We start from the raw sequence: 25,854 nt of genomic DNA on the forward strand, positions 1-25,854 counted from the left end.
TCTTGAGTTTGAGCCTCTGACGTGCTGTTAAATAACACCAGGTGGGTTGACTCAGCCTGTCATCCTTCTGGGGTCAGCAAAATGAGTACCAGTTTGCTGGTAACAGGGGGCACTGCACCATCGGCCCAGCTGCACTCCCAACAAAGGATGCAACCAGCCACCACAGGCTGCATACAAAATAATAATAATAATATCACTTGAAAAGCATGAAATATATGAAGTATTTTAAATAATGTCGAGACGCTATTCGGATGTTATGGTTCACTTTATCAGTTCCTCCATAACTCCATCGATTCCTAAGTTGCATTATTTGTGAAGTTCTGCTCAGGGTATTGCCTCTTCTCTCTGCATCAGACACCCTGGGAGCTGTGGAACCTTGAAGATGCGTGTCGTGCTGAACTTCCGCTCTCGGAAAACGGCGAAGACACTCTTCCCATGGGGATTGCTGTTGACACCACAAGCCAAATTTCAATTCCTTTTGGTAAAATTTTGCACTTGATTGTTGGCTGAGAATACTTTTTTTTTAGCTCACCTGGAACGAAGTTCAAGGGAGCTTATGCGATGGTGCGTCGTCAGTCAGTCCATCCGTCTGTCGGTAAACACTTGCAACTTCTACTCCGAAACTGCTGATGGGATTGTGACCAAATTTGGCACAAATGATATTTGTTGTGTTGTGACTTTGCACTTGTTGCACTTGTTGTGTGAGTAACCCAGTTTTAGGACCGGCAGAGAAGATAACTGAGAAGGAAGTTGAGGAAGCGATAAAAGCAATGAAGAGTAGAAAAGCGTGAGGGCCGACGGGAGTTGTGGGAGATATGTTGAAGGCAGCAGGAAGTTGGGGTGTGAAGAGAATGACAGAGATCTGTAATCTGGTGGTGAAAGAAGGCCGCATTCCAGTGGATTGGGAACTGAGTACCCTCGTCCCTCTATACAAGGGGAAAGGTGACCCTCTGGAGTGTGGCTCGTACCGAGCGATAAAGTTATTGGAGCATGGAATGAAGGTATTGGAAAGGGTGTTGGAGAGGAGGATAAGGAAGAAAGTGAAGATCGACGAAATGCAGTTTGGATTTATGCCAGGATGAGTGAACGACAGACGCGCTTTTCATTGTGAGGCAGTTGCAGGAGAAGTACATGGAGAAGAGGAAGAAGTTGTTTCTTGGGTTTGTTGATCTGGAGAAAGCATTCGATAGGGTTCCACGCAAAGTATTGACATGGGCATTGAGGAAGTTAGGAGTGGAGGAATGGTTGATCAGAGTAGTGATGGCAATGTACAAAAGAGCGCGCACAGCTGTAAGGACGAAGGACGGGAACAGTGGTGAGGTTGAGGTGAAGGTGGGAGTGTATCAGGGGTCGGTACTAAGTCCACTACTATTTGTAGCTGTGATGGAGGTGCTGGCTCAGAACGTAAAGCAGGGTTTACCGTGGGAGTTGTTGTATGCAGATGATCTGGTGTTGATTGTGGAAATTATGGATGCACTGAAGGAAAAGACGAACAAGTGGAAGGAATGTATGGAGACAAAAGGTCTGAAGGTGACTATCGGAAAGACGAAGGTGATGGCAAGTGGTAAAGCATGTGGTGAGGTGGAAAGAACTGGGAAGTGGCCCTGTGCTGTGTGCAGGAAGGGTGTCGGAGTGAACTCCATTCAATGTACAATGTGCGCTGAGTGGGTTCATCAAAAATGTAGTTGTCTGAGAGGGTCATTAACCAGTGTGGCAGCTACATTCAAATGTAAGGTGTGCACAGAGGGAGCTGCAGATGGAGGAAATGTTGATTTGGATCTTGGAGACGGCATGAAGCTGGAAGGTGTGAAAACATTTTGCTACCTCGGAGACATGCTGAATGGAGAAGGTGGATCAGATTCGGCAACGGTTGCTGGAGTGAGATGTGCATGGAATACGTTTGGGGAATTGAGTGGCGTGCTGATGAGGAGGGGAGTGTCGTTGAAGCTGAAGGGAAAGGTGTATGCTGCATGTGTGAGAAGTGTTGTGATTTATGGGAGCGAGACATGGGTAATGAACGTGGAGCAGCAACGAAGGTTGGAAAGGGTGGAAAATCGATGGATGTGTGGAGTATCGTTCAGAGAGAGGAAGACAAATGATGAATTGCGAAAGATGATGGGAATAGAGCCTGTGATTGATGCTGTGAAGAGGAACAGGTTGAGATGGTTTGGTCATGTGTTGGATGGAGGATGAAAGTGACTGGTTGAGAAGAGTGATGGAAATGAATGTAGAAGGAAGTAGAGGACGGGGAAGACCGAGAAAGACTTGGCTGAAGATGGTGGAAGAAGAAATGCGGGCAAGGGGGTTAACAAGGGGAGATGCAGAAAATAGGGCAAAATGGAGAAGATTGTCATGGGGACCGCAAGGCTAACCCCCGCTCTAGCAGGGAAGATGGCCTTTAAAATGCACGTTGCTGTTGTGTTGTTGACTAAAGTTTGTTCACAACATTAAAAAATATCGGGGTGTAAGGGGTCTACCGGGGGTCAAAATGGATCCAGGTTTGATCCCCCCAAAATAGGAATTTGCTTTTTCCTCTGAAACAACAAACACGATTTCGATGAAACTTCATCACCCATGATGTACCGAAGTTTGTTCACGGCACTAAGAAAATAGAGGTCTGAGGGTGTCTATGGGCGGTCAAAGTGGGTTCAGGTTTGACCCCCAAAAATAGACATTTGCTTTCTTCTCTGAAAATACACACTATTTCGATGAAACTTCACCACAACCTTCATCACCCGTGATGTACCAATGTTTGTTCAAGGCATTATAAAAATTGGGGTCTGAGGAGGTATATGGGGTTGGGGCGGGAGGGTGGGGCGGGGGGTTACCCCCCCAAAATAAGTATTTAATTTGTTGGTTTGTCTGTTTAAAGTTTAAACTGTATGTTTGTTTAAAGCTTGGTGTTGGGCTCGCGGCTAGGGTGCCAGCTTAGGATCCTAGGATCCTGGGTTCGAATCCCGGTCGATCGCTGAATTAACGCCAGGGGGGTTGACTCAGCCTGTCATCCTTCCGAGGTCGGCAAATTGAGTACCAGTTCACTGGTAATTCCCTGTTTGTCGTAAAAAGGCGACAAAAAGGGTTGGCGGCAGGAAGGGCATCCGGCCGTAAAACATTGCTTCAAAAAGGGGACCAAAAAAAAAACAACAACAACCACGGTCCCTGAAAAAGGCTAACCCCCGCTTTTTTTTTTTTTTTTTTTTTTTTGTATACAAGATCGAGGCTCGTGAAAGAGCTTGTGGGGGAAAATGGCCTCTAAAGGTATTTTTTTTTTTTTTTTTTTTCTCTTTAAAGTCATGATTATGTTAGTATGATTCTCCATGCTGCCCTGTCTTCTAGCAACTTCTTTGTCAAACAAACTCAAGAAATTGGTTTTAAATAACTTTAGTCTGCAGTATACTGTTTATTCTGCCAGGTGAGCGCCAGGGTTATTGCCCCTATGTTTATTGACTTTCTTCAAGATCGACATAGTCGTGCTGGTATATTGGTATTATTAATGCTGAAATAATTTCCAATGGTGTGTCAGAGGTTGTTCTTTATAACCACCCAATGTTATGCTGGAGAGTTGTATGCATGTGGAATTTGTCCTCCTTGCATATAGTGTTCATGTGCAATTTCCAATACTTGGCATTGCCTCCAAATTTGGCTATTTTGATCAAATAAAACCGGTCATTGATCGAAGTGTGCCAACAACAGTGCAAAGCAACAAGAAACTGATATCCCAGATGTTAACCTTAAAAGTTAAAGCTCCAAACGTCAGCCTCTCCTTGCTTATCAGGCCGTGGTTAGTATACTTCGGTAAACGTTTTGTTAATTCCATCCATCGTTCTACGTGTCTGTCGATATAGATCCACGCTAGCTTTCATATTGATGGTCATTTTATTTCATCTACTTTTATTTCATCTTTTATTTGCATGTTGGATTTTGTATGCTCGACTGATTTTCCCAGGATGTCCACCAACAGCTGAAATTTTCAAATGTTTTTCCTTATAGGAGATGACAAAATGTTGCTACCTGCACCCATTTTGCTGCTGCTCTCCACCGAAGGAATACTTTGTCCTTTCCATATGATCAATTTAAATCCATCAACACAATCCATCGTTGCTCCAGCCCAGCACCTATGTCTTGATGATGCAAGACCTTCCTTTAGCACTGCTTCAACTCCCATCATCATGTCTCTGGCCGCAGTGGCTCCCATGGCTAACAAACATGGACCTTCCGCAGCTCTGAGCATAGCTTCTTCAAGTGTCGCTGGCGATATGAAGCAGCTTCCTCCAGGGTGAGCATTTATCCCCCGCCCTCTTCCAGGTCACAGGTTGTTAGCTTACCTGAAATGAAGTTCAGGGTAGCTTATGCGATGGCGCGCCGTCAGTCAGTCAGTCAGTCAGTCAGTCAGTCAGTCAGTCCGACCGACCGACCGTCCGTAAACACTTGAAACTTCTTCTCCGAAACCGCTGATGGGATTGCGACCAAATTTGCCACAAATGATATTTGTTGTGTTAATAATAATAATAATAATAATAAAGGAGCCTTATATAGCCCCATCAAGCCGAGTAAACTACCCTCATGGCGCTTTACATTATCATGCAAACGCACACACACCGCACACACACACACAAACATACACACACACAGACACACCTATGTGACAAAAGTTTGTTCACGACATTAAAAAAAAATCGGGATCTAAGAGGGTTTACTGAGGGTCAAAGTGGATCCAGGTTTGACCCCCCAAAAATAGGAATTTGCTTTTTCCTCAAACTACACACACTATTTCAATGAAACTTTACCACAGCTTCCATCACCCGTGATGTACCAAAGTTTGTTCACGGCATTAAAGAAATCGGCCCCTTTGGGGATCTATGGGGGTGGGGGGGTTACCCCAAAAATAGGTATTTGCTTTCTTCTCAGAAACAACGCATGCAATTCTGATGAAACTTGACCACAACCTTAATCTCCCTTGTTGTACCAAAGTTTGTTCCTGACATTAAAAAAACTAGGGTCCAAGGTGGTCTATGGGGCGGCTTGCCCCCAAAATAGGTATTTGCTTTTTTCTCATAACCTACACACACAATTTTGATGAAACTTCACCACAAACCTTCTTCATACGTGATGTGCAAATGTTTGTTCAAGGCATTGGAAAAATTGGGGTCTGAGGAGAGGTACACGGGGTGTGAAGGCGGGGGGGGGGGGGGTGGGGGGGGGGCGGGGGAGGTTGCCTGCCAAAATAGGTATTTTTTTTTGTTTGTTTAAAGTCTTATGATTATGTTAGTATGATTCTTCATGCTGCCCTGTCTTCTAGCCAGCATTGAAATTGGTTTAAAATACCTTCAGTCAGTGCAGTATACTGTTTTTTTACCAGATGAGCACCAGGGTTATTGCCCCTATGTTTACCCTTTCTACTAGAAAGCCTTGTTAACATTCCCTAGTCTAAGCTTGATCACTTTCACCTGCAGCCCTTGCTCTCATTCTGTACACAAGAGTTTATGAGGCTCATTTGACCATGACAGACAGGAGAGGCAGACAACAATAGCAAGAGGGAGAATTGCTTTACAATACATGTCCCTACTGGTCCCAATGAATGTTCTTGTTCCAATCACTCAGCAATTGCTACAGAATAAATTGCAGTTTTTGTAACGTATCATAATAAAAGTCGTGTTCCAAGTTTCAGTTAAATGTGTTAAAGGGTATGGGGAAAAAAGTCTGGAAAACTGACCCATGTATAATAAGTGATGTTTTCTAAGTCCAAAAGGCCATAACTCCGTGAAAAATTGACGAAACGTCCCGAAACTCAAAGTTGTTCTGCAACTTGTCATAAAGCAATTTACCAAGTTTCAGTTAAATGTGTTAGAGGGTATGGGAAATGTGCAGAAAACCACAGGTGGGATGGATGGATGGATGGATGGACAGACAGACAGGTAGATAGATAGATGGAGGGACAGACAGATGGAAAGCAAACCTTTAGTCCCCATCCTATGAAACCTATGTGGGGGACTAATAAACCATGACTTGAAAATAGGTAGAGCTGATAATGAAAAATACAAACAACATAAACAGACTATTTACAAGCAACGTACAAAATAAAAAAAATTAACAATGAGTAAAATGGTACAAACAAAGAAAAATAAGCATGCGATTTATCAATGAGTACAAATCCCTCATAAACTGTCAATTGAACAGAAAAACAAACCCACCAATATGTAGTGAGCATGAGACCGGCGTTTTCATCTGCACTACCAACACCTCCATCTTCATCAACACCATCTTCGTCCGAATCGCTTGCTCAAAACGATCCGGCTCCACAATTTCTCCGAAAGTGTTTCCATCACTAATTTTGTCTCCAATAGTTTCTTCAAAATCCCACTGATCAGTTTCAACGTAATGAGACCTTCACCATTGGTAATGATGGTGGAATCGGTATCGGAATCCAAGCTCGACATACATTGTTCTCCATGTAAAGCCACTATTTGGATCAAGGTGAGTTCATTGTGTGACGTCACTGGTGAAATCTAAAATCGACACTTCAGGGCTTTTTTCGACACTTTGTGATTTGCAAAAATAAATTCAGAGGGCTCATTCGCTCTTTCTCTCGCTCGCTTTTTCTCTCGCTCGCTTTTTCTCTCGCTCGCTCTTTCCCTCGCTCGCTCTTTCTCTCGCTCGCTCTCTCGCTCTTTCTCTCACTCGCTCTTTCTCACGCTCGCTCTTTCGCTCGCTCTTTCTCTCGCTCGCTCTTTCCCTCGCTCGCTCTCTCGCTCTTTCTCTCACTCGCTCTTTCTCACGCTCGCTCTTTCTCTCGCTCGCTCTTTCGCTCGCTCTTTCCCTCGCTCGCTCTTTCTCTTGCTCGCTCTCTTTCTCTCGCTCGCTCTTTCTCTCGCTCCTTTCTCTCGCTCGCTCTTTCTCTCGCTCCTTTCTCTCGCTCGTTCTTTCTCTCGCTCGCTCTCTCGCTCTTTCTCTCACTCGCTCTTTCTCTCACTCGCTCTTTCTCACGCTCGCTCTTTCTCTCGCTCGCTCTTTCTCTCGCTCGCTCTTTCTCTCGCTCGCTCTTTCCCTCGCTCGCTCTCTCGCTCTTTCTCTCGCTCGCTCTTTCTCTCGCTCACTCTTTCGCTCGCTCTTTCCCTCGCTCGCTCTTTCTCTCGCTCGCTCTTTCTCTCGCTCGCTCTTTCTCTCGCTCGCTCTTTCTCTCGCTCCTTTCTCTCGCTCGCTCTTTCTCTCGCTCGCTCCCTCGCTCTTTCTCTCGCTCCTTTCTCACGCTCGCTCTTTCTCTCGCTCGCTCTCTCGCTCTTTCTCTCGCTCGCTCTTTCTCTCGCTCGCTCTTTCTCTCGCTCCCTCTTTCTCTCGCTCGCTCTTTCTCTCGCTCGCTCTTTCTCTCGCTCGCTCTTTCTCTCGCTCGCTCTTTCCCTCGCTCGCTCTTTCTCTTGCTCGCTCTTTCTCTCGCTCGTTCTTTCTCTCGCTCGTTCTTTCTCTCGCTCGTTCTTTCTCTCGCCCGCTCTTTCTCTCGCTCGCTCTTTCTCTCGCTCCTTTCTCACGCTCGCTCTTTCTCTTGCTCGCTCTTTCTCTCGCTCGCTCTTTCTCTCGCTCGCTCTTTCTCTCGCTCGCTCTTTCTCTCGCTCGCTCTTTTTCTCGCTCGCTCTCTCGCTCTTTCTCTCGCTCGCTCTTTCGCTCGCTCTTTCTCTCGTTCGCTCTTTCTCTCGTTCGCTCTTTCTCTCGCTCGCTCTTTCTCTCGCTCGCTCTTTCTCTCGCTCGCTCTTTCTCTCGCTCGCTCTTTCGCTCGCTCGCTCTTTCTCTCGCTCGCTCTTTCTCTGCTCCCTCTTTCGCTCGCTCGCTCTTTCTCTCGCTCGCTCTTTCTCTCGCTCGCTCTTTCTCTCGCTCGCTCTTTCTCTCGCTCGCTCTTTCTCTCGCTCGCTCTTTCTCTCGCTCGCTCTTTCTCTCGCTCGCTTTTTCTCTCGCTCGCTTTTTCTCTCGCTCGCTCTTTCTCTCGCTCGCTCGCTCTTTCTCTCGCTCGCTCTTTCTCTCGCTCGCTCTTTCTCTCGCTCGCTCTTTCTCTCGCTCGCTCTTTCTCTCGCTCGCTCTTTCTCTCGCTCGCTCTTTCTCTCGCTCGCTCTTTCTCTCGCTCGCTCTTTCTCTCGCTCGCTCTTTCTCTCGCTCGCTCTTTCTCTCGCTCGCTCTTTCTCTCGCTCGCTCTTTCTCTCGTTCGCTCTTTCTCTCGTTCGCTCTTTCTCTCGCTCGCTCTTTTTCTCGCTCGCTTTTTCTCTCGCTCGCTCTTTCGCCCGCTCGCTCTTTCGCCCGCTCTTTCTCTCGCTCGCTCTTTCTCTCGCTCGCTCTTTCTCTCGCTCGCTCTTTCTCTCGCTCGCTCTTTCTCTCGCTCGCTCTTTCTCTCGCTCGCTCTTTCTCTCGCTCGCTCTTTCTCTCGCTCGCTCTTTCTCTCGCTCGCTCTTTCTCTCGCTCGCTCTTTCTCTCGCTCGCTCTTTCTCTCGCTCGCTCTTTCTCTCGCTCGCTCTTTCTCTCGCTCTTTCTCTCGCTCGCTCTTTCTCTCAACTCTTTTTCTCTTGTTCACTCTTTCTCTCTTGTTCGTTCTCTCTCTCCCCTCCCACTCTCTCTCTTCCCCTTCCCTGCTCTCACTTTCCCTCTCTCTGTTCTGTGTAAAACCATAATAGCTCTGATATTCTTGGAGCCAGCCTTCATTTTGGTCGGCAACCTCTTAATTTCGGTTATCACTTGGTATTCGTTGGTACGATGCTATGCTTGAAGAATGGAGTTTGGCTGATGGTCATTCAATTTTAAAAATCTTCCATTTTCCATATACTTGTACTGTATCTATCTATAATTCCAGCAATCTCTGTGTGTCTGTCTGTGTGTCTGTGACCGCTGTTTCTCGACAACCACGGGTCCGATATACTTGAAACTTGCCAGGTATATTGCTGGGGACCCGAGGATGTGCCTTTTCAAGGTTTGTAATTAATCGGACAAGTACCTACCGAGCTATGTCCAAAAAACGCTTCAACCAATCAGAGAGCAGCGAGCTATCACGTGTGCCGAACCGTTAATGCAATGCAAGCGTTAATGCGTTAATGCAAGGCTTTTCTTTTTTTCCCTCTTCTCTTTCTACTTTTCCTTGCGATTAAATTGCAAACAGCCAAAATACGTTGGCGCTAATTGAATAATTGGCCATTAACACTAAAATAATCGTAACTGCGATATGCCAACTTCCGGACAGTGCAGCCTTCCATGTTGTTGTTGTTTGCAGCAAGGCAAGGCTTTTCTTTTTTTCCCTCTTCTCTTTCTACTTTTCCTTGCGATTAAATTGCAAAAAGCCAAAATACGTTGGCGATAATTGAATAATTGGGCATTAATAGATAGATAGATAGATATGCGATATGCGAACTTCCGGACAGTGTGCGCGTTACGAGCTGACCGCCATTACGGTACGTAATTCGATTTCTTATGCGCATTATTTCTCCCAATTCAGTCAGAGCGAAGGGCGGAAGCGAAGAGCGTTGTAATTTTTTGTTTACGGGCGTACGGGCGGGGTAGAGCGTACGGGTAGCGTTTTTTTTTTTTTTTGGCAAGGAACGGGCACCCACGTACGGGCAATGCCCTAGTACTCCTAATGGGCAAATTGTATTATGTTCAAAATTATTGATTATAATCATCATACTTTCTTCAATACAATGATGATGCACATCCCTCGCACTACTCTACACACCACATATTACGCATCTTTTCTTTGCGGTTCGATGTATTCAAACCGCCTCTCTTGGTCGATCAATGTGCACTTACTTTCTTGCCTAACTTAAAATATATATATCTCCACAGGTATTCTTTCTCCCAATTGGAACCCAGTTCATCATGTAAAACATCCTCAACACAAAGCCAAGCCAATAAGGTAAAGGAGGTGAAAAGAAAATGTGGTTTTTAAAGTTAACAGATGTTCCATCTGCCCTGTTTTTCTCAGAATAAGCCTAATTTTAAACTGCTATTTTATTTTCTTATTGAAATATTACTGCGGGTTTGTGGACTTCTCCGACCTTGTCTCATAACATGATGTCTCATACTCGTTCTGTGATCTCATAAAATTGTAACATGATACCTTCTGAGGAAGAAGCCATGATATGATATGTGAAGCCCTCCCCTCTTCTCCCCATCCATTTTGCCCATCAGAGGACACATGTTTGTTTTGGGTTATATTGTTGGTAGGCCTGTGCTTGCAATATCTGAATTTGATACTCCTAGGTCCAATTTATTGTCGACGTTGAAATAGAAATCACAGTTTTAATGTTGTTTGAATAAGGATCAAGTGAAATGTGCATTTCTCATCGTTCAAATATTGACTTCTACCCAAAATAGACTGGAATTTAATTTGAAGGTATAAAATGCTGTAAATAGGCCCAAAACCCAAAATGTTATTGGTTCATTTATAGACATAGCTTAACTGAGCCCAGCTCAGTGTTTAAATCACACATATTGACCTCTGAGTGAAGAAATCGGGCCTGAATGTGACTTGCAATGCAATTTGATTTTCATTGTTTATTTCCTTTTACTGATCCTTCATTATGTTGTTTTTTTCTGGCCAATCTCTTGTACTCGCAAGACTTTGGTTTCTGCAGCTCATTTGGTTAATACAGTGGCTGAAACAGGACACCCTCAAGCGCAGTCAACTCCGATTCGTTCATTAGGAGCTACACAGGGTAACTTCCTTGTTGATGTGGTTTTCTTTGTTATAAAACTTGCATTCTCTTCATTCAAGGATAAGTTCTCATTACATGTGCTTGTGTTACGTGCTCCTCCCCGACCCCCTGGTCACGGTGTACCTCCGAGCCCCGAGAGGAGTCACGGCAGAAAAATGTGTTATTCTGTATGTCAAAGATCAATGGTGAAGCCACACCAATTGTTACAAACCAACAAGTATTGTATTAAGATCACACAAGAATAACAGTACAAAAACAATAGTAATCAATTGTATACACAAAGAATTAAGTTAAGCACCCCCCCCGTTTTTTTACAACCTCGCACATTACAAGTTTGTTGTCGTCAAAACAGTGTAATATACCCATGATATTGCTATATTTTCTGGAGAAGTGATATTATGGTCACATAAAAACATAACAATCATGCCGTTTTCAATATTTTATTCTGAATAATTTAAGGTGAATTTTTTTGGGAATTTTAGGCATATTTTCAACTCAATTTAAGTATGGAGCTATAGGTCCATCACGGACAGTGTGGATGACGTTTATGTTTTCTAACGTACAGTCATTGTTCTGAGAAGACCTCTAGCGATCTTTGCGTCAATAACGTGTGTAGGACCCACGTGATCGGATCACTGACTCAACCAATCACTTTTTTTCACTTTGATCACTCAATTTCATCAATGGATAATTGCTAATGTCATACCAATCATTATTTGATCTCACATACCTTAGAATATATGCCAATGTATACATATACACAAAGAATATATATTAGGGGGTGCTTACCTTAATTCGTTGTGTAGGGGTGCTTAACTTAATTCTTTGTGTATACAACAAATAGTATATCATTCCTATGATGGTACCATCAGGTTCATACAATATAACTCACTGTGCTCCAAGTGAGCGAAAAGAAAAAGATTCCCAATGTCTCTATTCCCCGGCTTCAAGCCAAAGTTGATCCGCTCCAGCGATCGACAGATCAATGTCCAATCGAAACCAGAATCCCGTTGGGTTGGCAGTTACAGTCCTGCTGCCAAAGCTGTGCAAAGGCGCCCTCCAGGCGACTGGGAAATCCAAAGGCGCCCTCCAGGCGACTGGGAAGTCACACCCTCGGGTATGGACGTTCCAAGGCTCACAGTCGGCGAACCTCAGATTTACCTTCAAAATCCGCGGTGCACACACACACACCAGATACGTCTGAATGCGGTGAAAACGGCTGAAGTCAAGCAAAGAAAAACCTTGCGCGACGCGCCAAGGCTGAAGCGAAGCAAAGAAACCTTGCGCGACGCGCAAAGCGCGCGAGTCAAAATGGCTGATGGCCTGTACTCGAGACGTAACGGCCCGACGATGATTCTTTCCGGAATCAATCGCAAAACCTGACACGCAGGTTAATCTGTCACAGCGATAACAACTCTATCGCAGGAATCCCTTTCCTGGGAAACCCAAAGTTCACTCGTGACTCTTGCTCGCCAACGTTCGCTCCAGACCGCAAAGCAACTATGCTTCTTGTCCGACTCTACCCGCTCCGCCCTCTTTTTCCTCCTCTTCCTCCTCCTCGTCATCCGGTTTTCGGTTTCTTTTAACTCTAACTTTTTCACCTTTTGAAAACGGTTCATAAACAATAAACCTTTTGAAAACAATAATAATACATGGAATCAAAAATATTTACAGTGGATGAAAACCACAACAACGGAAGTGACGAATCCGTAACACTTGTCAAACATGAAAAATTGTTTCTTCTATGAATTTTACTGCCAATGTGTTACACTTGAATATAACCGTTGTTTTCATCAATACTAGCATTGAACCCACCGCTTCGCTGACGGTAGTTGAACATACACCACATATCGAGTCTATATTTGCAATTTTTTAATTCCAGAAACATTTTGTGTACTGCTAACAATCCAGCGTTAATTTTCGTAAAACGCACACCTAATTGCCAAAAAACTATATTTTGAAGTCGTTTTATGTTCCCAGGGATCAGACATTACGTCTTTTTTTCAAATTGCAAAATGCGATTCTTATTGAGTCATGGATAATACACTGCCATAGAGGCCTAACCTAGCGCTAGGCATAACGATGCAGTGACGTGCAGGACATAACACAGTCTTGCTGCACCGCCATCTTATTAGACCGGCACATTAAAAAATCCATCATCCCGATGGATATTGTCTGGCATTCAGCCCATCGCCGACGGCCGTCAGATAAAATCAGATACATGGGTTATTGTATTCACTGCTGTCAGCGAAGTGACAAAACTGGTTGATTGCTTGGACGCTGGCCGAGATGATTTGCACACCAGTAAAGGCCGAGCCTAGCGCTAGACATAGCGCCGTAATGATGTCCTAGCGAAAATAGCATGATAGACAAAGGGACGGATGGATGGAAAAAATGTGGTTGCTTTAATATAGAGATTAATAAAATATCTTTGCGTTAGCATTACATGGTATTTTGTTAAGCATATAATGTGCACAAGCAGCAAAGTGGATGCTAACATTCATTTATTAACCCATTCATTTTGATTAATAAACGTTGGCTATTCATTAATCGTTCATTATACAGCATAAGATGTGGTGTTGTGTTCTGGTGCTCCAACCCATGATTTATGGTAAAGAGGAGCAAATTTGTCTGATTGTATGCAATTAAAAGCAAAAATAATGTTCTCATATTTAAATATACATTTCTCTAAGTTCTCCTTGTTGTGGCCATATACTACTACTGCTATCATCACCTCTGCCATCAAAGGTGGACGGAGGTTATGTTTTCACCGCTGGCTGTTTGTCTGTGAGCAGGATATCTCGAAAAGTTATGGACTGATTTGGACGAAATTTAGTGGACAGATTTGGTGTATGACAAGGACGAATGGGTTAGATTTTGATGAAGATCCGTATCCGGATATTAGATGTTTTTAAAAAAGTGATTCTTCCTTAAGAGATAGGGCCAAAAACGATATGTAACATTATGTCTCAAAAACTTACGGACTGATTAGGACAAAACGTGGTGGACAGGTTGGGTGTGTGACAAGGACCAATTGATTCGATGTTTGTGAAGATCCAGATACTACATTTATTTTATTTTCTGAGTGATTCTTCACCATTGAGAGGTGGAGTCAAAAGCGAGATTTCAAAAATAATATTTAAAAAAGATATTTCAAAAAAATATATTGATATATTGATATTTCATACATATTGATATTTCAATATATCAATATAATCAATATTTCAAAAAAGATATATTGATATTTCAAAAAGTAGTTGATAGATTATGACAAAACTTGGTAGATAAGTTGGGTATGCCAGATCTGCACCCAGACCATCAGTGGGATACAAACCGTAAACTGTTCACCCTGGCAGAGGTATGCACTTTACTGAGTGCCGTTGTCGTTTTTCACGTCACCTTTAATTGAGATGAACTGTAATAGTGGGTTGAGGTCTAACACAGGTGGAGGTTAATATCTAATGTCACATTCACTTAAAATTACATTTTCTATTTCTTTCCCCAGGTGTCGGTTTCTTAGCGAGCGTTCAACCCACTTTTCTGAAAGCATCATCATCTGTCCCAATTGTGGCAGCTGGTGCTCGCCCAGGTGCTGCTGTTTCAGCACAGATCTCTGCCCCACCTTTTCCCCACAGTCCATCCTCTTCCCAACCTGGCCTTCGTTTGCCTCTAGCTTCCCCAAAAGGGGCTAAGGTAGGCCATTTTTTTGCTTCTTGTTAGGTTGGACTTGAACTCGGGTTTATCAAGTTGTATGCTGAGTTAGGTACAGCAAGTTTCTACATAACTGTGGAGATAGCAAAAAGATCTGCTGTATTGTCCGAATTCTAAGGTTTTTATATTGATTGCTCTTTGGAGGACTCCTTAGCTCCTTTGCATCAGCCTTGATTGATTCTTTCCTGCTCATTCCCCGTGGCTTCTCAATTTTGATTTCCAGTCCCTTGTTGCGAATGTGAAGAGCAATGGACCGACTCCTCAAGATCCATACGCCCTGGGTATTGCAGAGGAGGTGAGAGAATTCAAACTGTTCCACATTATCCATTATATCAAAGCGGAGTTGGTCAAATTGTAAGTGCACTTTTATTCCCCACCATTAATTTTGGCTTCTCTGCTGTGCAGATCACACAATTCAAGGAGGAGCTTCGGCAGTTCGAGCAGCGTGCAGCTAGTGCAGATGTCATAGTTGGCTCACGGGATGAGCTAACCGAGCTTCGTGCACACACACAGGACTTTCACTCCTTCTTTTCAGAAATCAAGGGCACAGTTGAGGTTTGAAGATTCCTTTGTTCGGTTAATCCCTCATTTTCTTTCATTTCTTAACTTACGTTGTCTCCTCTGTCTCTCAGCTGCAGACATTGGGCATATGGCATGATGAAAAAGCAAATTTTCTTGCTGAAAATTACTGGTAAAGTTAGGCACTCTGGCAATACAGTACCTGCACATTGTGGGTGAAAACAATGTTTTATTCAACATTTAATTCATGTTTATCATGAATTTTCTTCAATAAATGGTACTTAAATTGCAATAAATTTGCAATACAGTTGGATGCCAACATTCACGGTCCCAACATTCGTGGACCCCACATATTCGGGGATGATAAAATGCGACCTGCTTCTACATTCGCGGTCCTGTGCCCCATGTATTTGCGGTTTTTCGCAGGCGCAAAAAAAAAAACCCCCCATCCCACTAGATGTGCACATGACACTTGTAAAAGCATCTTCCACGCATTATGCATATAGCCGCTGTTCGTGTGCAACCACGTGATTCGTCATTCTTTTTGTGGGTGTAATTGTGGTTTTTCACAGGGGTATTCGTGCTTTTTCACAGGCGTATTCGTGGTTTTTCACAGGCGTATTCATGGTTTTTCACAGGCGTATTCATGGTTTTTTACAGGTGTATTCATGGTTTTTCACGGGTATATTCATTGATTTTTCACGGGCGTATTGATGGTTTTTCACGGGCGTATTCATGGTTTTTCACAGGCGTATTCATGGTTTTTCATGGGCGTATTCATGGTTTTTCACGGGTGTATTCGTGTATTTTACAGGATTTTTGATTATCACTTATGAATGACAATCTGGTGGGAACCTATCCCTCCTTCACCATTTGAAAAAATGCCCCACATTTGTGGATTCGACATTCGCGGCATTTTCTAGGAACGTATCCCCCGCGAACGCCTGGGTCCGACTGTAGTTTTTTGAAATTGATATCTACCATTATGATGAAATGCATTTGATCTTTGTATAAGTAATTGCTTGTTCGGAATGCGTTTTAAATTTTGTATAACACACACAATGCTTTTTGCAAATTTAAAGGGTGAGTAAAATTGATGTTCACATCATTTCCACATCTTTACTTTACATTAACGAAAGTCAAATCTGGTTTGAAATTCTTTGTCTGAGTTTACAGCATGTCAAAAGCATTTATTTGCATGATGACCCCTATAGACAAACGGTAAGTTGATAAATGTTTCTTTTAAATATTAGCTGCAGTAAAAAAAAAAAAACTTTCCTGATGGGGCAGCTCATCTAAATTTGTTGAAATGATTGCTCATACGTTATAATCTCCGTTGGCATTGAATGCTCTAAAGTTTGTAAACTACCACAATTTTGGGAATGTTGATCCCAAATTTTGCCTTCCATATTAACGTTTGAAATTCAAACGTCCAATAATAATATTGTAAAGAACCGATCGGTGGTCTCCCTGAGGGGTGAACGAGGACCTGCCAGAGGTAAGCTCCACAGAACGGGCCTTAAGCTAGAGGCAAGATTATGTGACGTGCTGTCTACGAGTACGGAGGAATTGGATTTATCTAATTTTGTTTGCTCGCCAATATTTTGGCCTTGAGCCGGAGGCAAGATTACGCGATGTGCTAGCTGCGAGTACGGAGGAATGGGATCTATCTAATTTTGTTTGCTTGTCAATACTTTGGTGCGCTTACATCTCAAGTCATTAATTTAATGATGCTGGAGGTCCAATCGCATTCAAAAACCACAACAACGTGGGTAAAAAATATCCAGGTTTAAAAATAATAACGGGGAAGGGTGGCACAATAATCACAATCATCCAAACAAAGACTGACTCAACACCACCGTTAAACTAAATTTTAAGCACACCAGATTTGCACAGGGGCACGAGATTGAACAGGAAATAAAGAAAGATGTTGTGGAGGTGAAGGTATTGGCCTTTCATCTCGTTAGTTGTCAGGATTGTGCAGCATGTGGCTCATTGGATGGGGGCAAGGAGGGGGCTCGTTCACTGGAGTAATTAGAGGACAAATGGAAATGGAAGCACATGCAAGGAGGGAAGGCGAACACAGAGGGCTGGTAAGAAGACACAAGGGTATTTCTGCACAATCTATCCTGGCAGAGTTAATTTGGGTATTTACTTACGGTACATCTTATTGTAATATTGATTCTGAAATAAATAGTCCTCTTTTTAACTCCGAAGCCATTTTTCTTACAATATTTCTGTTTTTTGGAAATTCATCAACTATTGTCTTGGTATGTGGCAGTGGCTTCATGCAGACGTGCTGGGGCTGAAGGCCGAAGTGCTCCAGGGATTTGTTGAGGCTGAGGAGTTACGACAGAGGAGGGCGCGGAGCCAAGACAGAGACTATATGGAGTTACTGCAGCGCCGTCCACTTGATCCATACAGTGCGCGGCAGCTCAAGGTGAGACCTTGGACTGTGAGAAATGCATAAAGCAGCTTTGGCAATTTGCATTCTGTCCTTGCACATTTGCGTATTTAAATTTGGTGTTGCAGAATGTTTTTGTTTTTTTAAATTATGATCACATTTAAAAGTCGGGCCATCTGCAGGGTTATGCACAAATTGTGAAGTAGCAGTACGGGTGTGGAAAGGTAAGGAATTGTATAATGAGTGTCGATTTCAGGTGGTATATTTTTTTGGACATAGTTGACAAGAATGATCTTTTCCTACTTTCATTTTCCTAATAAGAAATTTCAAGAAAAAGATTTGCAGAAAAATCTCCCCATCTAGCCTGCATCGTATCTCCACTCAACAACAAACATGTTTGAGGAATGTCATTAAAAGTCTTGCACTTTGTGTAGAGGGGAAAATATTGGTAAAGAGGCATGTTGAAACAAAAACATTTAAAAACTAGAAAGGGCAATCAGAGATTGCAGACCCTCGCCAGGATGTGTTTTCAGTGTTTTTTTAAGGCTTTTGTGTTAAAACAAATATGGCGGCAGAACCACGTCACCGATGACGTCATCTTTCTTTTTTTTCTCCACCAATTTATCCTTGGATGATGCTCAAGAAATTTCATCTGATCGGATGTTTTGTACTTGTCGAATTATGACGTCATAATGGAGGTGCCAGTCCCTGGTGTTGGGCTAGCGGCTAGGGTGCCAGCTTAGGATCCTGGGTTCGAATCCCGGTCGATCGCTGAATTAACGCCATGGGCGTTGACTCAGCCTGTCATCCTTCCGAGGTCGGCAAATTGAGTACCAGTACACTGGTAATTCCCTGTTTATCGTAAAAAGGCGACAAACAGGGTTGGCGGCAGGAAGGGCATCCGGCCGTAAAACATTGCTTCAAAAAGGGGACCAAAAAAAAACAAAAAAACAACAACAACCACGGTCCCCGAAAAGGCCAACCCCCGCTCTGCGGGGGAAAATGGCCTCTACAAAAAAAAAAAAAAAAATGGAGGCACTTATGACATCATCATTAACATATATGACATCATATGACATCATATGACATCATCAAGCATATTGCTTGATGCGCAAGATTGGAGGTCTCGTCTCTTCAAAGCTGTCCATGCACGTTCGCTTTCGAAGTTAAGTAACTTTTCACAATTGTGTTTTTGTCGAAACTGGTCTTGTATATACCTATTGGGGTGTCTTTAATAGTATTCTTGGCGTTGGTTTTTTTGTACCTGTGTACAGAATCGTCGGTCTTTCTCATCGTGTATTCTGAGGCCTAAGTGTAGTACTAGGCTACTGTGTCCAACCTTGGCTTTAGGCTTTGTTTTTGTCTCAGCGGTTCTCCGATCACGCTGAAATTTTTTTCCGGTCTCTGTTTTCACGGTCTTTTCATCCCATACTTCCTTGTTTTAAAATCTCAAAAAAAAAAAAAAAAAAAAAACCCAAAAATATTTCCTTCCGTTTTTATTCGTTTATTCGTTCTTAGTTGTTCGTTCGTTCATTCTTCGACCACGCTGTTTGTGATCACGTTGTTAAAAAATGTCTCATCTGAACCCTGAAGACCTATATTCTGTCATATTCTATAACACCTTTTTCTTCTTCTTCTATAAAAGGATGCTTTCGACTTGCTCACCAAATCCATTCATTCCAAAAAAAAATTCCATCTCTTATAGTGCATCTTTCATTCATTCCCTAAACTCTCCAGCACTCCATCCTCCCTCCAGCGCCCTCAAACGTATTTTTGACTCGAATGTCTCAAGAAACTCATTTTGCAATAAATGTTCGTTTCCCATTAATCGTACATTTTTCAAAATCCCATCACCCCAAAATCCCATTTCCCATCACCCCTCCCCTCTAAATCTACCCCCTTGCCCATCCCCTCCAAATCATCCCCATCACCCATCTCTTTCAAATCTTCCCCCTTGCCCCTCCCCTCCAAATCTTCCCAATCACCCATTCCTTTCAAATCTCCCCCCACACCCCTCCCCTCCGAGACTCTCCCTCACTCCTCCCCTCCTAGACTCCCCTCTCACCCCTCCCCCTCAAAGCGTCCTCCCCGCTTCTTCCCCCTTCCAACTTTCACCTTCATCTCCCTCAACCTTCTGCCTCGCTCTTCCCCCTCGTCAAATAACACCTCACTGCGCCTCTCCCAATCACCATCAAACCTTTTGTCTGCCCCATCCTTCCCTTTCTCCGAGCTATTCTGTAATCTCTGACACACCTTCAACAGCTCTCCCTATCTCTTCCACCTCTTCCACATCTTACCCTACCGCTCCCCCCCCCCCTGTTCTGTATCCGATGCTCCCCCTTCCTCTTCCTTAACAGTATGGACCTCAAACATCCGGGGCCTTCGCTCAAACATGTCTGATCTCTCCATACAGGTTGCTTCTGACAAACCAGACGTGATCTGCTTAACAGAAACTTTCCTCCTTCACGATGTCTCTGATTCCTTGGTATCTCTCCCAGGTTACTCCCTACTCCGGTATGATAGACCTGAGCCTCGTCCTGGAGGTGGGGTTGCTATCTTTATAAAAAACTCTCTTCCTCACTCGCCCTGCACTGCCCTCTCTCCACCTCACCCCCAGGAATACCTTTGGCTACGGCTTCCCCTTCGCTCCCACCTTTTGTTCATATGTGTGTTGTACCGTCCACCAAACAGTGATGACTCCATCTACATCTCGCTGTCTGAGAATATGGACCAACTTCTATCTACCCATCCCAACTCTCTCTTCCTCATATGTGGTGATTTCAACTGTCACCATGCCAGTTGGCTGGGTGTGGGTACCTCTCTCACCAGCCATGGCTCTTCAGCAAAGGACTTCTGTGACTCACTGGGACTGACACAAACTGTCAATTTCCCGACCCGGATTTCAGTCAACGGAGCATCTTCTCTTCTGGACTTGGTTATGACTAACTTCCCTGAAAATGTCTGCTGCTCTTCTTCTGCTCCAATCGGTTCTTCTGATCATGTGCTTGTTAAAGTGGACATCTCTCTGACCATTCTCAGAGAGCCTCCTCAGCGTCGACGAGCCTGGCATTTCACTCAGGCCAACTGGCACGGTCTTCAAGCAGCCATCAATCATCTGGACTGGTCTCCCATCTCTACTGCCTCTGACATAAATTCTTCCTGGGAATTCTTCCAAAGCAAACTGCTCTCTCTCATGCACAGATTTATCCCATCTCGTCTTCTGTTGTCATACCCTTCCTCCCGTCCATGGTACACGGAATCTTGTGGTGAGGCTATTGCCCAGAAACAACTTGCTTTCGTCTCCTGGAAAGCAAATCCAACGGAAGGAAATCTCATTTCCTTTCACAAAGCCCGAAACAAGTGTGTGTCCACGCTCAGGAGAGCCAGGAAACAATATCTCTCCGTTCTCAGGACCGAACTCTCTTATCTGTCTCCCTCTTCCAAATCCTGGTGGCGTCTGGTCAAATCTGTTTCTGGTGTTTGTTCCCCCTCCATCCCCTCCCTCACCTCAAATGGCCACACGGCTGACTCCGCACGCGAAAAAGCTGAATGCCTCAACTCTGTGTTTGCCTCTAAATCTTGTGTCCCAAACCCATCCCTCTCTGTACCCACCGTACCCAGTCGTACCCAGCTGCTCCTGGACTCTGTGTCCTTTCCTCCTGACAAGGTGGAAAAGTTTCTGTCAACCCTCGACTCGGATTCTGCAACTGGACCTGACGGCATCAGCCCACGGGTCCTAAAATCCTGTTCTTCCGCTCTTTCACTCCCTCTCTCTGTTCTCTTCACCCTCTCTTTTGCTCAAGGTCATCTTCCATCTGCTTGGAAATCTGCCAACATCACCGCTTTGCACAAAAAAGGTGCAAAAACAGATCCCAGCAACTACAGACCAATCAGCCTTCTCCCAATTATCAGCAAAGTCATGGAATCCATCATTGCTTCAGATATGAAATCTTTCCTCTTCTCCAATGGCTTGATCTCTGATCATCAATTTGGTTTCAGACCTGGACATTCTACTCTGGACATGCTGCTTCTGCTTTCTCAACAATGGATGGAGGTCCTCAATGCCAAACAGGAAATTAGAGCAGTCTCTCTTGACATATCACGTGCCTTCGATACGGTCTGGCACCCCGCTCTGCTCACCAAACTCTCCTCTTTTGGTATCCATGGAAATCTCCACGCATGGCTGGCGGACTTCCTCTCTAGTCGTAGTCAACGTGTGGCCCTGAATGGGTTTCTCTCATCTCCTCTTCCTGTTCAGGCTGGAGTTCCACAAGGCAGTGTTCTGGGCCCTGTCCTTTTTCTGGTCTTCATCAATGATCTCTCTGACTCTCTTGAAAATCCTCTGTATCTCTTTGCTGATGACTCTACTCTCTGTCGCTCCATTCTTCATCCCTCAGATCGGCAGTCTGCTGCCTCCTCACTCTCTGCAGACCTGGACAAAATCACAGACTGGGCAAACAAGTGGAACATGTCTTTCAATCCTGACAAATCTCACACTCTTACGATGTCTCTCCGAAAAGACCGACTGGACAACCCTCCCATCCATTTTCTGAATAATCCTCTCCAAGAAGTTCTGTCACTCAAGCTTTTGGGTCTCACTATCTGCCATGATCTTTCCTGGGAAAACCACATTTCAAATCTGGCCTCCAAAGCCAGTCGCTGACTGGGCATCCTCCGTCGTGCGAAGTCCTTCCTTGGCACACCTGAGCTCCTCACCACATACAAGGCTTTCATCCGCAGCTCAATGGAATACTGCTCTCCCCTCTGGGCTGGTGCTCCTGCCTCACACCTAGCTCGTCTTCACGCTGTTGAAACCAAAGCATTCAGAATCATTGGAATCTCCCGTGATGAAGCTAACTCCAAGGGCCTCTCACTCACTCACCGCAGGCAGGTTGGTGGTCTTTCCATCTTCTACCGACTCCTCTCTGGCCTTGCCCCCCCAGCTCTCTCTGGGCTTTGTCCCGCAAATATTCCTACAGGTCGCACAAGATCTGCCTGCAACCCTCTTATGGTCAAACTGCCAAAATCAAGACTCTCTGCTCACCTTCACTCCTTCATTCCTCTTTTCTCCCGCCTCTGGAACAAACTCCCTCACTCTCTTCAATCCCACTCCACCCTCCAGGTCTTTAAAACAGCTGTTCACCACCATCTCTTATCTTCCCCCATCCAAAACCTTGATCTTTTCTACCCCCGCTAATTTCACCCCAATTCCACTTTTTTGAAATACCAACTTCTGTCCTGGAAGTCATTGGTGTCCTTGTGTTTTATACTTCTCCCTCCACCCCCCCCCCCCCTTCCCATGCCTCCTCCCCCCAAGCCCTCTCCCTTCCACACATCTCCCTGCTCTCAAATGTTGTGTTTGTGTGCTTCACCTTCTCTCCCCATCTTGTTTTACGCTCCCGCTTTTTATATATTTTGTTTGTCTGGTTGATTTGTTTGTGAAGTAAATGTTAGCTCTTTCACGAGCCTCGATTCAGTATACAAAAAAAAAAAAAATAAAAAAAAAATATGTTATTCCACATGGAGAGTTCTTTGCAATGAGCCATGTCCCAATTTTTTCTATGCAGTACTTTCGGAGATATAAAGGTGCAAAGTTTTTCGGTTTTTCCAAGATAGCGCCCATACCATGTGACCTATGAAGTCATAATTATAATTAAAAATGATACAGGTGGACGTGCATCTATGGTGAAAATTTCCTGTCAATCGGACCAACGGTTGCAGAGAAAATGTTTATTCTGTGTGGACAAACAAACAAACGGACTCAAATGCAATACCCTCTTCTCAGGCGAGGGTAACAAGAATGGTACTCGGTAGAGCATGCATACCTCCGCCAGGCTGAGCAGTTTACGTTTTGGATCCCTCTGATAGACCGGATCTGGATTCGACCTGAACCAAAATTTTATCTGCTTGTTCTTGTCACCTAACCAACTAATCCACCAGGTTTTGTCATAACTCGTCCACAACTTTTTGAAATATCATGCGATGTGTCGTTTTTCACTCCATCTCTCAATGGTGAAGAATCACTTTAAAAATTAATCTCCCGTATCCTGATCCGGATCTTCCCCAAAATTGAATCGACTCGTTCTTGTCACACACCCAAGTTGTCCACCAAGTTTCGTCCAAATGCATCGATAACTTTTTGGGATATGCTATATATCAGTTTTGGCCCTATTACCCAATGGTGAAGATTCACTTTAAAATTATCGTATCCTGATCCGGGCTTATGGTACGTATTTTATCGACATACTCGCATTCTAATTGTACAAACTTTATAGAGATACTCGGTTGAAAAATGATGACGTGTAAAAATTGTTGTGTACATCAGCAAATGATGTGTGGACAAACAAAAGAGACAAATGGTCCCAAATGCAATACCCTCTCCTCTGGCAAGGGTAACGAACAAGATGGATTGAATGATTTAAACAGGGGCGAAGGGCAATGAGATAAAAACATTTGTTGTATAAAAATGATGAAATAAAGGAAACGGTTAAAATTATACATTTAATTTGCTTTTAACTTTATCTCTGATGTAATGATAAATTTTACCACTCAAATGACTGTTCATTATTCCTGTACAAGTATAGATGGTTAATTCATTCATTCATTCATTCATCCACGTAGAAGCTCTGTACAGCGTCGGTTGAGCTGAAGCAGTTTTTATGGCTAGAGTTGCAATCCTGAATGGGTTGCCACTCCTGTGCAGGATACTCTCCGGAGAGTGCAATGATTTGGAATTTAGCCAAGGTGCCGGCGATGGCTCTCCTCCTCTTTGCGAACAACGGTGTGGGGTCTTTAACATGTACAAATTAATGCCAACAGGCTGGACACCCAACTCAACGCCCATCTGAAGGACGGCGCACGCATTGATGTCTCGCCCTGCATGCGAACCATCAGTGTCGAGATTTGAGCCCAAGCTAGATAGTTTAGAGGCGAGTGTGCACTGTGCATACCTCTTGGCTATCCTGCCAGCCCGTACATATTTGCAATACTCAATACGTTGTCCCGAGCTGTAACAGTACCGGATGCTCTTGTGCTTATGGGCCCTTCATGGTGATTATTTTCTTTATGAAGTGTTTGTGTTCTTTGCGTGTGCAGGAAATCGTCTGCTTGTCGCAGAATGTCATGCTTTCTCTCGAGGAAGTGAACATGATTCTTGATTCTCAGTGGGAATCACATTTGGAAAGCCAGAAGGAAATAAAGTGAGTGTATTTACTTTGTTGTTGTAGCATTTGGCGATTTAAACAGCATAACGGCACAGAACCTGTATCGTTGCACATTGTTCTCATTTCCATTCAATTTAAATGTCATTCTTAGTGCCAATTAAAAAGCACAGAAAAACATTTGAATCGTATTTATTTTAACACTGAAAAAGACGTACGTACGAGTTTATGTTTAAAAAAAGGAGGAACCCAATTTGCAGGCAACTTTGCAGCTTTCAAGCTCGTTTCGCAAATAAAAGTATGAACTAAAATAGAGGTCATGAGAGATAAAGTTCCTCAACACTTGTCAAGTTATGTTAGCAATTTTTCTTAACTCCCACACAGCTTATCGGCACACTTGATGATTAGAGCGTTAAAGCGTCTGGAGGTCGGTGAGTTGAACCTCGGCCGATTTATGCCAAACACTTTAAAATGATACATGCTGCTTCCTCGCTTCAGGCTCGGCATTTAAAATGATAGTGCACAGACAAACAACGCTGGGAAGGCAATGGCAAACCACCCAGTACAACCCCCGCTAAGAAATTGCTTTGGCAGCACCAACGCCCTGCAAAGGGAATGGCACATCAGCACCGGCAATTTACCACCAATAAAGGTCATGTTTAAAAAAAAAATGACAGTCACTTTCTTCATTGAAGTGCCCAATAACATTTGGAGCTCTCCATAAATATTGGAATAGTGAAGTGAAATTATTATTGTTATTATTATTACTAGGGCGTGCCCGTACTATATATATATCTAAAATTATATCCCCCCCCCTCTATTTACATGAAATGGTTTGGTCCATTCGCAAAGCCAAAGCGAACGACCACAGAACCCCCCCCCCCTCTATTTACATGAAATGGTTTGGTCCATTCGCAAAGCCAAAGCGAACGGCTTGCGAGTACGGGTAAATAAATCGCCATAGCTCGGTAACTACTTCTCCGATTAATTTCAAACCTTGAAAAGGCACATCCTCGGGTCCCCAGCAATATACCTGGCAAGTTTCAAGTATATCGGACCGGTAGTTGTCGAGAAACAGCGGTCACAGACAAACACACACACACACACACACACACACACACACACACACACACACACACACACACAGACATACACACAGAGATTACTGGAATTATAGATAGATTATTACTAGGGCGTGCCCGTACTATATATATATCTAAAATTATATCCCCCCCCTCTATTTACATGAAATGGTTTGGTCCATTCGCAAAGCCAGTAACGACCACAGAACCCCCCCCCCCCCCTCTATTTACATGAAATGGTTTGGTCCATTCGCAAAGCCAAAGCGAACGGCTTGCGAGTACGGTGACCATACCTT

General features: G+C 43.9%; 1 protein-coding gene across 4 annotated transcripts in view; it reads left to right on the forward strand.

Moving 5' to 3' along the window:
• The window catches only part of NUP214 (nucleoporin 214), a 156,193-nt gene that overhangs the window by 64,638 nt on the left and 65,701 nt on the right, over positions 1 to 25,854 (forward strand). For all 4 annotated transcript variants that reach the window (XM_068133742.2, XM_068133744.2, XM_068133743.2 and 1 more), the window contains exons 10-18: positions 355 to 481; positions 3,991 to 4,276; positions 9,811 to 9,880; positions 10,586 to 10,682; positions 14,188 to 14,375; positions 14,617 to 14,688; positions 14,799 to 14,948; positions 17,194 to 17,352; positions 24,412 to 24,515. In XM_068133742.2, the coding sequence (XP_067989843.2) occupies positions 355 to 481; positions 3,991 to 4,276; positions 9,811 to 9,880; positions 10,586 to 10,682; positions 14,188 to 14,375; positions 14,617 to 14,688; positions 14,799 to 14,948; positions 17,194 to 17,352; positions 24,412 to 24,515 (1,253 nt within the window). The remainder of the gene's footprint in view (positions 1 to 354; positions 482 to 3,990; positions 4,277 to 9,810; positions 9,881 to 10,585; positions 10,683 to 14,187; positions 14,376 to 14,616; positions 14,689 to 14,798; positions 14,949 to 17,193; positions 17,353 to 24,411; positions 24,516 to 25,854) is intronic.

The sequence above is a fragment of the Myxine glutinosa genome, chromosome 13 (assembly GCF_964187855.1).
Source record: "Myxine glutinosa chromosome 13, kmMyxGlut1.1, whole genome shotgun sequence".
Lineage (NCBI taxonomy): Eukaryota > Metazoa > Chordata > Myxini > Myxiniformes > Myxinidae > Myxine > Myxine glutinosa.